General features: G+C 46.2%; 1 protein-coding gene across 1 annotated transcript in view; it reads left to right on the top strand.

Annotated features, from left to right (window-relative positions):
- Positions 1-16,049, top strand: part of CAMTA1 (calmodulin binding transcription activator 1) — a 220,578-nt gene that overhangs the window by 57,375 nt on the left and 147,154 nt on the right. The window contains exon 4 of the mRNA XM_034068475.1: positions 4,677-4,812. Within this exon, the coding sequence (XP_033924366.1) occupies positions 4,677-4,812 (136 nt within the window). The remainder of the gene's footprint in view (positions 1-4,676; positions 4,813-16,049) is intronic.

Genomic DNA, 16,049 nt, shown 5'->3' with positions numbered 1-16,049 from the left:
AACACTACATGTGAGCTATAGCTGGTTTCCCAGAATGGATGGGAATACCAGCCTTGGTCTTTATCTGCAGAGTATTAAAGTGATGCTTCAGAGAAGTCTGTTCTTGTGATCAGAGGGTTCCCTTAGAGGTTATTTTGCAGTCAGCGCATCTCATTTCTCGCTCTAGGACCCTGCTGGGGTTTTCTCTTGTGTTTTTTCTCCCTCTGCCCCCCAGATGAGAAGGATTTGGTTTGCCTTTTGTTTTCCCCTTGGTCACATAACACTCTCTTGCCGCGTTACCCCAGGCATAGGGGGAATGGAGGTAGCTGCTCCCGGGCAGAGCCTCACAGCACCCAAATATACCCAGGACAAGAGCTCTGCCTGCACTCCAGAGTCTCCCCAAGCTCAGGGCAGTTCTTGAGTGCACAGAGGTGATCTAAAATCACATGTAACCTATAAACTCCCTATAAACTCCCTGGGAACTCCCCGGCCTCAGTCAGGAAGCATTTCCTCAGCAGGTTTTAGTTTCTCTTTGTAGATATGTTTATGGTCTAGAGATGGAGATATTTGAGTTGAGAAGCAGATGTGATAAATGGAGGCACAGGAACAAGCCAGGATGGCCCAGGATGCGTTGTGGCTGTGCCAATGTGAGGGCTGGCAGTGGGGCTGCCTGATTTTCCCATTTGCCTCCTCTGGGAGGGTTTTAATACTCAATCTTTTGGGCTGCTCAAGATCATTATGGCACAGAGAAATGGTTTCCTGATATAAACCAACCCTGTCTGACTCAGAGTTTGGCTGCTGGTGCCTTCACAAGGCTGCAGTCTCTAACTGATGTGCCTTAAGGTGTGTATCAGGGAAGGACAGCATCCAGATGATGCTGTTGAGGGAGACACAGTGAGGAAGCTTCCAGAAACCGAAGCAGGGATGTGGGAGGATGGTCACCTCTTGTGTTGAAAGCATTGATGACACAGGGTTTTCTCTGTATTGTTTTTAATAGGCTCTAAATGTTAAAAGTAGAAGGATTGTTAATGGTTGAGTTAATCAGGATGAGTAACTGTGATGAGCAAAGATGCTGAGTGAATCTTCTGTGGAGTTCACTTTTGGCAACAAAACATGATACCATTGAACGTGAATGGCAGCAGAGTAAATGTTTACTGAGAAGTCAAATCCTATTATTAGTTGTATTACTATTATTAATGCTGTTATCCCTGTTTTCTGGATGTGTCAAGAGCAAGTATGGAGAGCAAAAACACGCAGCACATTCATAGAAATAAGTCTTAGCACAGGAAATGTGGTACTGGATGGAGTTGTTCAATGAAGATACCTCCTCCATAGCTGCTCCATCACTCTCCATCCCCACAGCCTGCTGAGGACACCACAGACAGAGCTGCTGTGCTTTGAGCCTGGTTGCATTCCCTGCAGAGGCTTTGCCATTGGGAAGACAGTTTAGGGCAGCTTTTGGTCCTGCTAGGTCGGCAGAGCCCCAGATGTTGCTTGGTTTGACCTCTGTAGGGTCAGACAGAAGTATCTGGAGGATGCCCATTTGCAGCACTGGCATCTGATCAGTCCTTCAGTATAGCCCCAGAGGACTGGTTCTGGGGTAAGTCTCTGTCAGCAGGTGCCCAGTGCTTTTATAGTGCTTTGTAGCCTTCAGATTTGATCCTGATCTTAAGGAAATGCTTTACTTGGCAGCCCACAGCAGTCCTGTGATACGGTACAGGAGCCAACCTCGCGCTGGCACACGCTTGTTCCGTTCTGTTTGTTGGAGCCGCAGGTAATTACTCCCATCCTTAATGAATAGCATTACTTTCACTGATGAACACGAAGGCTACATGCTGGAAAGAGGAGGTAAGGATTAAGTTTTATTGCCTACCGCTGCTATGAAAAAGAGCATCTAGGTACCAATTAATGTCCCCTTGATGGGATTAGCCATTGCGCTAACTGCAACTCTGGATGAAATTGCTAAGTCTGGTATTTTAGACTCCAACTTCTTAAATATTGTAGACACAAAATAAATGAACTTTCATCTTAAATGCAAATGACATTTAATTCTAGAGACAAAACAAATCCATTCTATTTATGTTTCTTTGTGATTTATACCTCTTCCTATGTGGATAAGGCAGCTGCTGAAGTCCTTATTCTGTCTCTGCAGAGTTTCAAGATCAGGTGAATTTCAGATGTGTTTCCTTTGGTTGCCATGCTCATCATCTCAGTGTTAAGTGAGGACAGGGGGGATTTCACTGGCAGTGACCTCTCCCTGCCAGGTGACACATTGCTGTGTGCTCAGCAGAGGACCCATGGTGAGGTCTGAACTTGTCTGTTCAGGTCCTGGGAAGCTCCTCCAGACACTCTCAGCAGGGCAGTGATCACTCTCCTCTCATAGAAGTGAACACAAAACACAACTGTGGTTAAGCAGGACTCGTGCTGTAGTGTCAGGATTAGCTGGGATGCAGGTGGGAGTGATGGCAGCGTGCTGGACCATGATGCCATCAGTCGGTCCTGCTGTACTACGGGATGCAAATGGGATGCTCTGTGAGCTCTTAGGTGGCTTTGCTTTCCAGTCAGGGTGTCCTCATGCTTGTCACTGGCTTGTCTTACTCCTGTTGGAGGAGTTAAGGCTCTCGGGATGAAGGCATTTTCAAGGACTTCATCCTCTTTGTGTTTGTTGGGAAACAAGGGCAGAGATCCAGTGCACTGATTTATTACAGAGCTCTGTCAGTCTTTCAGGGTTTCCTCCAAGACTCCAGCTTTTCCCAGCCAGTTTTCTGCATCAGTAGGTTGCTCCTTTGGGGGAGTGGAAGTTAATTTCTCATTATGACTGTGCATAGACTCAGAAGATAGGAGGTAGCCCCCTCATGCTGCCTCCTGACCCTGTGATAACTTCACAGCCAGGGAAAATCAAGCTGACAGGCAGGATAAATTCCACCATAATCCCAACCATAAACTTATGCTCCAGCATAAGCAGGAGCCATTTGTCAGGGAGCACTTCATACCTTTGTGTTTGTGTTGTAAGGAACTGAGCTGCTTTCAATGCCCTCCTTGGCATGGAAATGAGCAAGGTGATAAGATAAAAGGTGAATTTTAGAGCCATGGACCTGGTTCTGGCTGGTCTTATTCCATTGTCCTGGAAAAATAAGAGTTGCTTTGGCTTTGCAGTATTTGCAGTTCCCTTTTGGCAAGCTGGGCTCCCCAGGCAGTAAATCATAGCTTTCATTAAATGATACATCTGACATTTACCAAATCTTGCTGCGACAATTTAGAAGGAGCAAGTTGCACTGAACTGCCTTATTAATACTGCAGTAACGAGGTTAAGGGAAGAGCTCGGTCCTTCAGGCCAAAGGGACTCGATGAGCACAATGGAGAGGTAGATGCAGAGCATCAGTTGACCAAAATACCCTGATCTTAACTTGTTTTGTGTTAGTTCCTATGCGAGTGGCTGGGACCGGTCCGGAGCTGGAGGTGAGCATCCTCAGAGCCTGGGCAGCCCCAGGCAGGCAGCAGCTCCCACCAGTGTGCTTGCTCACTATAAAGATAAGCCTGAACATGGGATTTAGCATCCTCTTCCTGGCTGTAGAAGGAACAATTTGGGCAAAAATAGCCCTTCTGCTGTTGTGTCTGTTTGTGAGGGCTGCGGTGGTAAATAACAGGGGAGAGGGAGGGAAGCATCTCAACTCTCATCAATACTTAAGACAAAAGGCTTTCTGCTCTGCAATTACTCTCCCTGTCCTTTCCCATCCTTCCCCCAGGCCACATGCAAGGAACCTAAATAGAGATCAGGCAGCTTTTAAATGCCACAGGCTCATAAAAGAGGAAATTCAGCGTTGTAAGGTTGCTGCCTGTTTGGGTGTGTAAGCAGTGCACCATCCTGCAAGCTCCACACAGTGGGACCAGCAGTAACTGCACTGCTGGTGCCAAGAGCTGCCCTTGTCTTCTCTCCTGAGCATCATTTGGGGGGGACAAGCGATGTGCCCCACCAAGGGCAGGTCCCCACTGTCACACCCAGGCCCATGGGGATGTTGGGGGGTGTCTTGTGAATGGGGCTCGCTCATGGCCAGCAGCAGTGATTGTGCTCTGTTGTTGTGATTTGCCTTTTGGTGTTCCCAGCCTGAACTGGATAAAGACAGTGAATTGTTGTACATGAGCAAGGCAGAGTGCGTGTCTCCTCTGCTGCTGGGGGGTCACAGCCTAGGTTTGCTCCATTCTCCTCTTCCCTATTCCTTTCCTATTGTTTGCTGCCTTTTTTTGTTCCAGCAACAACCCCTTTCTTGTCTCCTTGCAAATAGATTTGAAATGCTATTGCCCTTCCTTTTTTATCCTGGGAATTGGCTGGAGGGAGAGAAATTGTCTATATAAAATTAAGAACAACCCTTTTTTCCTCAACTTCCCTTCTGCTTATCAGCATTTAGCTGAGCCCGATCACAGTAAATCCTGTGCAAACACTGGCTCCTTCTTGAAGAGACTCCCTCTTTCCTTTAAACCTGGCACACTTCCTTCATTAGCTACAAGGTTCTCAACTGAAATCTTGCAGACTGCAAAGCATCAGTTGTTCCAGCAGCAAAAAGTGAGTGTTTGTATCACACCAAATGCAGGCTATTGCTTTTCCATAGGGACTTCCCCTGGCCTATAGTGCTTTGCTTCCTGAACTCTCTCAGGGTGTTTGTTTCTTGAAGTAATCCAAGCCTGTTTCTTGTTTTCAGACCGCAGAATGGTTCTATGATCCTGTACAATAGGAAGAAGGTGAAATACAGGAAAGATGGATATTGCTGGAAAAAAAGGAAAGACGGGAAAACCACCAGAGAGGATCACATGAAGCTGAAAGTCCAAGGAGTGGAGGTAGGAAACCAGATGGGGATGGTTTGGGTGGTGGCTGGGTTGGGCTGTCTAAAACACACTGCTGCAAGGCTATCCCCACGCTCAGTAATGTGCTGAATTCCAGCTTCCCACATGTCCCATGTTAGTACTTTGATCAAAACCTGAATATGGCTTCACACTTGAGTGTGCTGCTGCTCTCTGGGTGTCATGAGGTGGTGCAGCTGCAGCATGGAAGAGACACGGAGGGGTCTTCACCCTGAGCAGCTTCTGGCAGAACATGTGCTGGTTGTAGCATGGACTTTGGGCAGCCAAACATCTTGGGAGGTGTGTGTTGCTAAGCTGCTTTTATTATTACTTATGTTTTTATTATTACTTGTTATTACATATGTTTGAACTGTGTGTGGATTCTCACAAAATGCCACTTAGTTTTTGGTAGCAATTGCCATGGTTTTCCTTATGGTTGTGAAGTGTTGGCTTTACACTGTGCAGAAGTCAAATTTGTGTTGAATTCATACCGGAATCAGACTGGTTCAAGGATTGTTTGGAAGGAGACTGTTGCTCTCCTCATGGTATTTATTCATTCAGAGGAATTGGGATGGGTGATTCACCTGACAGTGTTTGTGGAATGAGCCTCTCTGTTCTAAAATGTGTTGTTTGACACAGTTGTTCTTCCTTAAACTCCTTCTGTGTGAGGAAAGAGCTGTTTGAGTGCACTGATTGCTTCTGGTGTTAAAGGTCTGCACTGATGCGGATTAAGAAGCACATTTACTTAACTTCTTCAATATTTTATTTGATGGGAACTACATTTTCTGATAGAAGCCCATCTGCAGAGCTTTGCCTCACTTAGTTACTAAGGCAGGAGGGCTGCACTCCTGCATTTGATACTGAAGCCGGGATCAGAACCAAAACAGGGCTTTAAAATGTGTGATGGTGGCTGTGTCATCGAGACATGCTCTGATTTCAGCAAGCAGATAGTGAAGCCATGAGGGTAGACACTTGTATAAGCTGTGCTGATAGCCACAGCACCACCATGGACAGGAGGCAGCACACAGGTACGTGGTCATGGCACAGAACATAGCATAGAACAATGGTGTTCAGTCACAGGCAAAGCTTAACTCGGATCTCGAGGTGCATCTAACAGCCTTCAGGTTGAACATAGGGCTAAGCTGAGCTTTCCAGCCTCTCCCCTGGCTTGTCTTGGCGGATGGGTTGCATTGCATCAACCCTTAGGGCGATGGGTACCACGCTGGGGTTTGGTGCCTGCGCGGCATCACCGGGAATGGGAAGCGGCCGAGTGCCTGGAATCCACCTCAGGCTCCAACTTCCTCCTGGACAATTTGTCATTCTTACGTTCTGTCTGCTTTAATGAGGTTTTGGGGTTTAAAATAGTATTAAATGGATTGCATTATATTACACCAGAGAGGCATAACTTTGTTCCATAATTTTTACATCCAATAACAATGTTTTATTATGACAAGCACAAAAAAAACCCAAACCCAGAAGAAGGCAGCAGAATAAGAATTGTGATTGTTTTGTTTCAGGTTTGCAGAGTGTGATTTCATTAACTGCAGTGAACTGTAATGATGCAGAATACCAAAGCCTGCACTGCAGGACTGAACTGCAGGGGGTTGTTAGTGACCGCTGGCCACTGCACATGGTGAAATACAGACTTCCTGGCCTGTGTTATCAAAGATGGAGCCATCAGCCCTGAGATCTAGTGCCTGCCCATGCGTGTGGCCATTACATAGAGCTCAAGTAGCCCTGAGCCCAGTAATGTGTGTTATTGAAGTGTGTCCTGGGGAAGGTAACAAATCTGCAGTTGAAGACACTGGGGCTGGAGAGCTTCTGCACAGTGCTCAGGTTTCTTCCTGTGGCTGATCACATTCGCCACTTAAGAAAATGTGTCCAGGTACTTGCTTTGTGATGTGCCAGTGTTTGGCCATTCATCCCTGCATTTTCCGTCAGCTTGAGAGCCCTTTAGTACCTGGTATTTTATCTGTGAGGAGGCACTTACACCCTCTCATCCAGTCCTCCCTCAGTGTTCCCAATGAGGAGTCAAACAGAGCCCACTCTGAGCCTCCCGGCTCTGGTGGATGTGGGATGCAGCCAGCTCTGGAGCTGACAGTCCTGCAGCACTAACCCAGCTCCTGAGCCAGCACTGAGCAGTGAATGGCAGTTTTCACTGGAGGAACACAGCTCCTGGGTGGATCTGTGTGTTAAGTGCCACTAAGGGTTATCAAAATCCGGATGGATCATCTGCATGTTGAGAAGACATTTATGGGTTTGTTTTCCTTGGGTATCAGAGCATACAAAGAACCAGTGATTCAAACAGTCATAACTGAGGTGGGCAAAGGCAGCAGAAGAGAAACCAGCAGGGACAGGCAAGTAGGGATTTGAGTCTCAAATGTACCTCCTATATAAATCTGGGTCTAAGGCGGTGGGCCCATGCTCTTGCGCTGAGTGTGCCTGAGAGCGTGCCCTTGCTTCCCAAAGGCTGCAGGGAAAGCCGTAGAGCTCTTACTCAGGCAGAATTATGTATCTGTGACCTTCTCCACGAGTTACTCGATCAGTACCGTGCTACTTCACAGATAGCCTCATGGGGTTATCTTTCTGATATCATCCTAATAGGAAGCGATGTTCTTTACTTGGACACACAGGCAACAGATCAGATTTAAAATAATAGAAAAAGGGTTTTTTTCAGAGCTGGAGTGATAGTGTAGTTAGCCGCATTAGGGTTTAACAGGGCATGAAATAACTGTCTGCCTTGTGGCACTGCCAGGTCATCTCCGCGGCTCCTGCAGCCAGAAGATAAATAGGTATCATCGTGGCACTGATGGAAAAATACTTGCAGAGCCGAGAGCCAAGAGCATCGACAGCATCCAAACAGCTCTGGAAGCTGCAGCTCACAGGCAAAGTGGAGAAACACGTTGTTGGCCCATGAAGCTCCTGACCAGCCAGTTCTGAAGAGGGATTTGTGCTTGCAGGTTCAATAATCCAATACTTCCCAAGCATCATCAGTGTGATATTCCTGCATCTTCCCAAGTTTGGGGTCAGGAGGAACACACGTTTTGGAACATTTGGAGATATTGGTGTTTAGCAGTGCTGTGTTGAAGGATTTAGTCAGCATGGTCAACGCAACTAAAGCAAATTTAGGACATAAATAAGGAATAAACTAATTTGAATAGGAGTACAGTCATTTAAGTGAGGATTAAGAGGAATAAACTAATTAACAAAGCAGACATTAAATGATAACTGCCTAAAATCCTCAAGCTGTTGTCTTGGTTAGCATCACTGTGCATGAGGGGTTTGGATATTACTTGGTTAATCTGATGCACAATCCTGTTAGAAAACGCTGGATAAACCAGGAAGGAGAAGTTAATTTGGCCTCTCCCTCTTTGTGCAATTCTTCGTGGGATCCATTCAAAATCTCCAGTCCGTGATCCTGTTAAGAATCCCAATTAATTAGGATCCCTGGTGATGTGTTCCTCATCAAGTCACATAATTAAAAGTTTGAACTAATAAATAATAGTAAGGGGGATGTTGGAATGGCTTTAACATCATTTGGGCTGGTGCTGCCCCAGCTGATGTTGTGTGTGAACCTTTCCAGGTGCCTCTGGATAGATTCATAGTTAATGGCAGCTGAAACTGAAGTGAGCTCTTACTTTTATAGTGAATTTCCCTCTTGTGGTTGGGAAGGTCAGGGCTGATTCTGTTGCTCTTTGTCCCAGTTGAGGATCTTTGTGTCTCTCCAGCCCCAGTGCTGAAGAGCAGGTGGGGACATGGGTCCTCCCAAACCTGGATCATCTCTGAGCCTGAGCATCACTTCTGTGATGGGACTTTGCTCAAGGACTGCCAGGAGGATGGTGCTCCAGAGAAATCCAACAGCTTTAGCAGCAGCAGCACAGGGATGCTCCCATTCCAGCACTGGGTGTGAATGGGACTGGCTCTGCCAGTGGAGCAGTACCAGTGACCGGCACCAGCAGCCCCAGCTCATCCGTCAGCCTTGATTTAGTCTGACACCGGTAATTTCAGATGGGAGAGATCAGGGGACAAGAGGAATGAGCCAGGGCTCACATATTTGACATGGCTTGTTCTCCCATATACAGATGTATGTTACCTCAGTGCAGTATCATCATCTTTATGAATTCCTTAGGAAAAAAAAAAGGAAAACTTGATTTAAGTCTTATTAGGAGAGAAACTTCCCTGTGGAGATGGAGATGCAGAGTATCAATTCTGTATGCAGGCCTTGTATGTAATTAATATCCTAACAGTCCCTTAACACTACCACAGATTAGTCCACAAGGACAGGAAGGAAAATTTTAGATTATTCAATTACTGAGCAAAGCCTGGGACATCCCCATCAGAGATGCAGATACCCATCTGCAGCACTGGGGTCTGCAGACCCCATGGACCAACCTGGGCTGCATGGCTGTAACAGTGAATTCACCCTCAGAGCACATGAGGTGGGGAGAGGCACAAAGAACAGGGACTGTTCCTTTTAGTAGATGACCAAATGGGCTTTTCTGTGCTGTGAAAAACAACCCATCATGGAATATTGAGCTGCAAAATGTTTCTGTATCTCTCAATTCCCTGCTATTGTCGGTGAGGTTTGCTTGTAAGTTATTACTGGAAGGTGACAGCAGCTTCTGAGGTGGCACGCTCCAGCAGCACTGATCTGGAGAGCCGTTCCTGGGATGCTCTGATCCAATTCCCTCTCATTTACACGGGCTTTGCTCGCCCTCAGAGGTGAGCTGTGTAGTTTGCAAACTAATTAGGGCTGCAGCGTTCACTTGGGCTGCTGCTTAATGCATTCCAGAGAAATGGCTTTGGAGGAGAAATGAGAGTTTAATGTGGAAGGCTTCCTGCAAATATGACACACACGTGTGCATACATAAACACAGCCTGAAAGTGAAGGGGAAAAACTGCTTGAGGAGTGACAGGTTTTAGACAAATCTATTCTTTCTTATCACTGGTTAACAGTATTTTCCTTGCATCTCTCCTAGTATTTGACTCTTTGCCATTTCTAAGCAGCCTCTCCCTTAATCTCCCATAACTCATTAGAGGACACAGAGTCCAGCTGTGTCTCTCCACCTTGCCCATGACATCCCATCTCTCCAGTGGGCTCATACAGAAGTGTGGAAGGTGCTGGCTCCTCATGAGCTGTGCCTGGATTTTCTCCCATTACCTATTGTAGGTGGTTGCAGCATCCGGACTGTAGGGCTGCGACTGTATCTCAGTGATTCATACGTCTCTGGTAGTCCTCGGGAATCAGAGGGTTGGTTTACCGTTCCTGAAGGGGAATATGGATTATCATTAAATCTGGAATGGGTCTCCTGAGAGTCTCCTCTTGAAGGGAACATACATATCAATAATTCCTTTTCTATATCAGGATCCTAATGTATTCACTTGCAGTAACATAAATTCACAGCAAATGGTCGTGGGCTTTGGCATCTTTTCCTGACGTCCTACACATATTGAGGAAGTTTTATTCTTAGCAGACCTGTAGTGTACCTAATGCTTTAATTGTCGTAGCTTCTTTGACAGTGTGTAACTTCAGCAGGGAAAGCTGTCTTTGTATCTGGGTGTCTCAGAATGAAGCTTCAGCTGCAATCAGGGCCACTGCAAGAAGATGCCAAATGGCTACACCCTGTTGTAGCGCATGATACTGCTTTGTCTGGTAACAGGCTGGTGAAAATGGCAGAAAGGCTGAGAAATGGGAGCTAAATGATGGGTACTGAGGATGTGGTGTAGCATCAGGTGAGGAGCCTTCAAAGCCAGCCAGAAATGACATGAGGGGGGATTCATTTGAGTGTACGTGGGGGTCAGGACCCCTTTATGGGTGATGGGCAAGTGGGCCATGGGCAAGCTCTGCACAAGTGAAGGGCACCATCCCTTCAGCACAAGGCAGCAGGTTTGCAGTACTGGTTCAGGTAATGGCTTTGTAATTGGCTGTATCACCTATTTTTTTCCCTGTTTAATAAATAGCGTGAATAAAGCTGAGCCACATGTGGTAGGATTGTAATTCAAATCCCATTCAGTGAAGTCTGAGCATTTCTCATTTAGCATGTAAAGGCAGCTTCGATGGAAATTATTCCAAAAGGATCTCTGTGGACTAACGACATTAGCGTCTGGATGGATTGAAATTGGTGGAGTAATTGATGCTGCCACTGCACCACGTATGGGGAGAAGAGGAGGAACTGGTGCCCTGCTCTAGTGGAAAGTGTCCCAGCCTATGGCAGGGGGTTGGAACTGGATGAGCTTTAAGGTCCCTGCCAACCCAAACCAACCTGTGGTTCTGTGATGATGTGAGCTTGCACACTTGCATGAGGAGGAATTGGGAGGCTGAATAGGTCTAAAGAAATAGGGCAAGAAACCATCGGCCCCTGCATTAGACTCCATGCCTTGGGATGGATGTTATTCCAGTTTCTCCATCTTCCTCTTGATTTGTCTTCCAGGTAATGGTAGACATCATGCTTCTGTCTGCACCACCTCCCAACCCAACCCGAATGTAATATATATAGACTTGTTTTATTTAGTAAGGATGGGTAAATAATCTACATTAGAACAAGTGTGCAGACATGGGAGCAGCTCACAGCCACCCCTGTCCCCCCTCTGAAACACGAGGTTTGTGCCACTGCAAAGGCTGCTCGGCGCAAATACACATTGACATTTATATTGACTATTTCAGTTTAGAGAAATCCAAAATGAAATATATTTTCTGCCAGCTCTGTGGCAAAATCCATTTACGGAACCAAAATCCAATCGGAGATCTACAGATTGGTGGCCAGAAATGGAATATTTTGAGCATGAAATAGATGGAGATTGGATTGCTGGAGCTGGGGTCTTGGTTGAACATGCTGCAGTGGAGGTGGGAGTGGGGGTTGATCTCCCAAACTCCATCCCAGGGTTTGCAATTTAGATGAGAGAGTTTCCAGCAAAGCAGAACAAACAGATGCTGTGTGGACAGAGGCATTGGGCTGCATCTGCTCTTCTGACCATGCTCTTGCCCTTGTGCACATGCAGAGAAGGGCTGACTCCAAGACTGAAACCTTTAACCGCAGGTCACTCATCACAGGGCTCCCAGGGCATTTCCAATGGGATGCAGCATGGTGAGGTAAAACCGTTGCCTTTCCTCACAAGATGAAGAGGTTTCCTCCTCCTGTGGGGATCGCTGTGATTGCACGGAGGATCCAGATGCTGAAGCAGCATGTGCCTTGTAATCTTGTAATTGCATTGTGGGCTGTGACGGAGATAAGGGCTTCCACTGGAAGCGAGGAGCCTCCGTGCCTGTGTTGAGTGCCCAGGTTTTAATGTGTTTGTATTTCTTTCTTCCTTCCTTTCTTTCCCAGGGTGTTGGAAGGGAAAGCAGAGTTCATTTGCTGGATTGCTGCTAATTTTGTGTGCAGCAGAGATGCAGTAAACACGTTCATTTCCTGAGTTCTTATTGGAAGGATGGGTGTTGCTCACTGAGGTGTATGGGGAAGGCTGTAGGAGCAGAGTTGTGTCAGGGGTTTGAAGGCACTGGAGTTCCTAATCAAAACCTGATGTTGTCCCCAAAGGCAGCACAGACACAAGAGCTGGGAAAACAGGATTTCAGGCTCCATCCTGCACATGAGTGCATTTTAATGGCCACTTCGTAGGATATTATTTACTCTTTTTATAGGCAGGAGATTGGAATTAATCAACCCCAGTGTTTGTACAACTCTTTGGAAATACAAAGCATTAATGGCAGTGCCACCCTCTTGTCAGGAGTGGAAGGGAAGCACGATGGGATGGAGCTGACGGACACAAGGTTGTTGCTGTTCTCCAGCCACTGAATACACTGGGTTTGGAAGTGTGGTGCAGCTTGAGCAAACCAGTGTGCTGTTGGAATGAAGTAACTGGTGTCACTGGCTTGGGTGAACTGGGTCTTTGGCATTTCCCAGGGCGCACGCAGCGCTCTGCGCAGTAACCTCATAGCCAAAGCTAAGTCAGCTTTCCAGACCTCAGGAATTAGTCTGGAACAGGCGCTGTTCTTTGAACTGTGCCCTGTCTGCTGTAGGTCAAATGAACACTGTGAGGAGCAAGGGCTGTATTGTATCAGTGCTACAAGAAAGCACAAGTGACCCTGCTGGCAATTAAAATAGCAGAGCAAGTGCAAATCACTGCATTTCAGAGGGGAAAAGCCATCTCTGTATTCTCTGCTTGTCTCGGAGATGTCACGGCTGTTGGGTTACGTTTGGCAGTCGCCTCATCTTCACAAAATCTCTTTTCATTATAATTGTATGCTAATGTATTCCTCCATTCGATGTTCCCATATTCCTGCTGCCATCGCGTGGCTGCTGGGGATTAACAGCACTGGAGTGTGTGGAGCTGTTGAACGCTGGGCCATGGTGATGCTCTCAGCCATCCCTTCCCATCAGAGCATCCTTCATCCCTGGTGTGGCTGCTCCCCTCTGCTTTTCTGGCCCCACTGCCAGGCTCTCATGGGTGCAGCAGTTCCAGATGCAGCTCCTCAGCACCAGGGAAGACTAGATGTTCATATGGAAATGCAAAGTTTTGCTTGGCTTAGTGTTTTGATGAGCTCTTACAGTAAGGTCCAGTAATGTGGAACGTGTGTAATGGGACTGGGTTTCACCAGGTGATTTGGATCTCCAGATGGCAAGTGTGAGTGCTGGCACTGGCATATCCCGGTGAGTCGTGGCTGCCCTGGCAGCACTGCATTACACAGTGCTTTTGGTAGAAGGTTGATGAGAAGGGATGTGATGGATAAAGATCAGTTTTGAGCATTGGCACTGGTTGTGTTAACTTGAAATAGCTGAGGAGCATAGTCTGAAAATGGTCAGTTTCTTTTCCCTTGTACTTTGGTATTAACAGGCATGTTTAGACTTCAGTGTCTTTCTAATCTCCCCTTATTGGGATAATGAAAAACCCAAAAGCAGGATCAGTTTTTGTGTGTTACATCAGGAACTTCCTTATGAAGCTGCTCAGGTTCCTGCCCCTGGCCCCAAGCCTTGTGGTCCAAACCACAATCCTGCCCCACCTCCCATCCTTAGGGAGAAGATGCCCAAACCCCTTCAGTGCCCAGCTCATCACACTGAGCTACAGCAATTGTGTAAAGTGTACGTAAGGGTTTTGATTACAGATCCAAACCCTGAAGGTTTATTAGTGGCTGGAGGGCACTGGAATTCAATATCTATGTGTTGTCCTGTCAATTCACAGCATTTATAAATCCAGTGGTGGTTGAGATGTTTCTATATATAGCAACTTTATTTGAATAGTCTGCATAGCTTTCCAAGTAAATATTAATTCCATTATGCTATAAACTGTTATTTATCATGGCACAAAGCCATAAACTTACTTTACTTAGAATATAGGCAGTAAATTGCATATCCTGGATGAGATACAGCACGCGTTGAATTCCAACAGCAATTCCCAACATATTTGACATGTGTCAGTGTTAAAACACACTTGAACATGAGTTGCAGCTGAAGGTCCTGTGGAAAACCCTCCATAGCTGTGTCCCGCAAGGCAATAAAGCATCATGATGCCAGGGCCAGTGAGCAGAGTGCCACGGAGCAGTAACTCAGATCCTGCTCTGTGCATGTTGTATGTTTGACTTCCCCAATTACCTAAATTACTCATTAAAAGCGCCTCATAATTGCCTGACTCCAAGGCATTGCCAGAAGTCAAGGTTTTAATGATGCTGTTATGTGGTTGAACCTGTAGTGTGTTCGCTGTGGTTTCAAAGGAAGGTTTTCAGCAGTTGTTGTTCAGGTGTCCCTGCCAGAGGTGTGGGATGTGGTGGGAGCAGGCAGGACTTCACCTTCCTCATGAAGCACACGTGGGGTTAAACCGGCCGCATCAGTTGATGCGTGGATCGATTGTTTCTCATGCATAAGCAGCGGTGCAGAACAGAGCTTCCAGCTCTGCAAGCTCCTGGGCAGAGGACGCATCAATAGAGCTGCTGCTGTGACAGTCAGGGGATGTTGCACAGTATTACAGATTTCAGTCGGGCTTGTGAGTGCTGTCACTGATTGCAGCCCTCGGTGCGGACTGACCTTCAGCACAGATTAGATCTTCCATTTTATAGCAGAAAACAATATCAGGGAAACATTAATGTTCATCAGCAGTTGGATGTGCTTGTGCTAGCAGAACAGTGAAGGCTATCTGCCAAAAATTATTGACTTGCTGGTGACTTTTACCCACAAAAATAACTCTTTATATATATATGTATATATATATATATATATATATATATAGCCTGTGCTAGCTGTGCGGGGAGCAGTGTTGGAGGAAAACCCCAACAGAGTGTTACATAAAGTAATCAGGGTTTAATAATTTTAGGGTTTGCTTCTTTCTCTTTAACAACTAATAAATATCAGGCAGTTGTTGCCCTAAGCAGAAGATCATAAAGTTCATTATATCATATTCATAAATATATATTTGTGTGAAAACTGGGGAGAGAAAGAGGCTCGTATCGTAAATGTCCATAAGATCAACTGGATTGCCTTCAATACCAGACAGATTGAAACTGGGAGGTTGTCATTGGAGGACTGTTTGGGTATCAAAGGATCTGCTCAGTGTGCAACCACCCAGCATTTGAATTATAAAAGCACCTTTGAAATTGCTCAGCTCTTGATGAAACAAACAAAATCTGAAGTGGATTGGGGATAATTCATGATTTTAACGTTAGATTATCAAAATCAAAGCCAGATGTGTAGCGATTGTTGAAAGTCCATTTTAGGAGGAAGAACCCCAAGCAGGAGATTGTTGTGATAGCTGTAACGTTTCTTGATACCCTGTATCCAGGAGGGTACAATAATTAAAATACAGATTGCAAGGTCAAGAGGAAAGACTGTGATCATCTGATCTGTGTAGCACGTGTTGGAAAACTCCACCTCCTGATGCCTGAATTCAGTCCTGCTGTCTCATTGAGCCTGAATCTTTCAAACAGACATTGGTCATGATTTAAAGATAGGAATAGACAGAGAATCTGCTGCATGCTGAGGAATGGTGCTTCGAGGGGCTGTTGCTTGTACTGTTCACATGCTTTGGTTATTGCTAGGCTGGCTTTATCCCATCTCAGTAACCCAGCTGCTGGCAGGAATACCAAGCTGGAGGCAGTGTACCAGATAAAGCTTAATAACAGGAGGTTGTGGAAACATCCTAATGGGAAATCTGGATGGGGTAGAATTGGTGGGGCTGAAGAAGCCAAAGGTCAGGCTGGTGGGTCTGAATGGAAAGAGGCAGCATGATTATGAAGCCATCAGTATACT

This window comes from Melopsittacus undulatus, chromosome 12 (assembly GCF_012275295.1).
Source record: "Melopsittacus undulatus isolate bMelUnd1 chromosome 12, bMelUnd1.mat.Z, whole genome shotgun sequence".
Lineage (NCBI taxonomy): Eukaryota > Metazoa > Chordata > Aves > Psittaciformes > Psittaculidae > Melopsittacus > Melopsittacus undulatus.
Note: the sequence above shows the minus strand (reverse complement) of the source record. Positions and strands in the feature narration are given on the sequence as shown.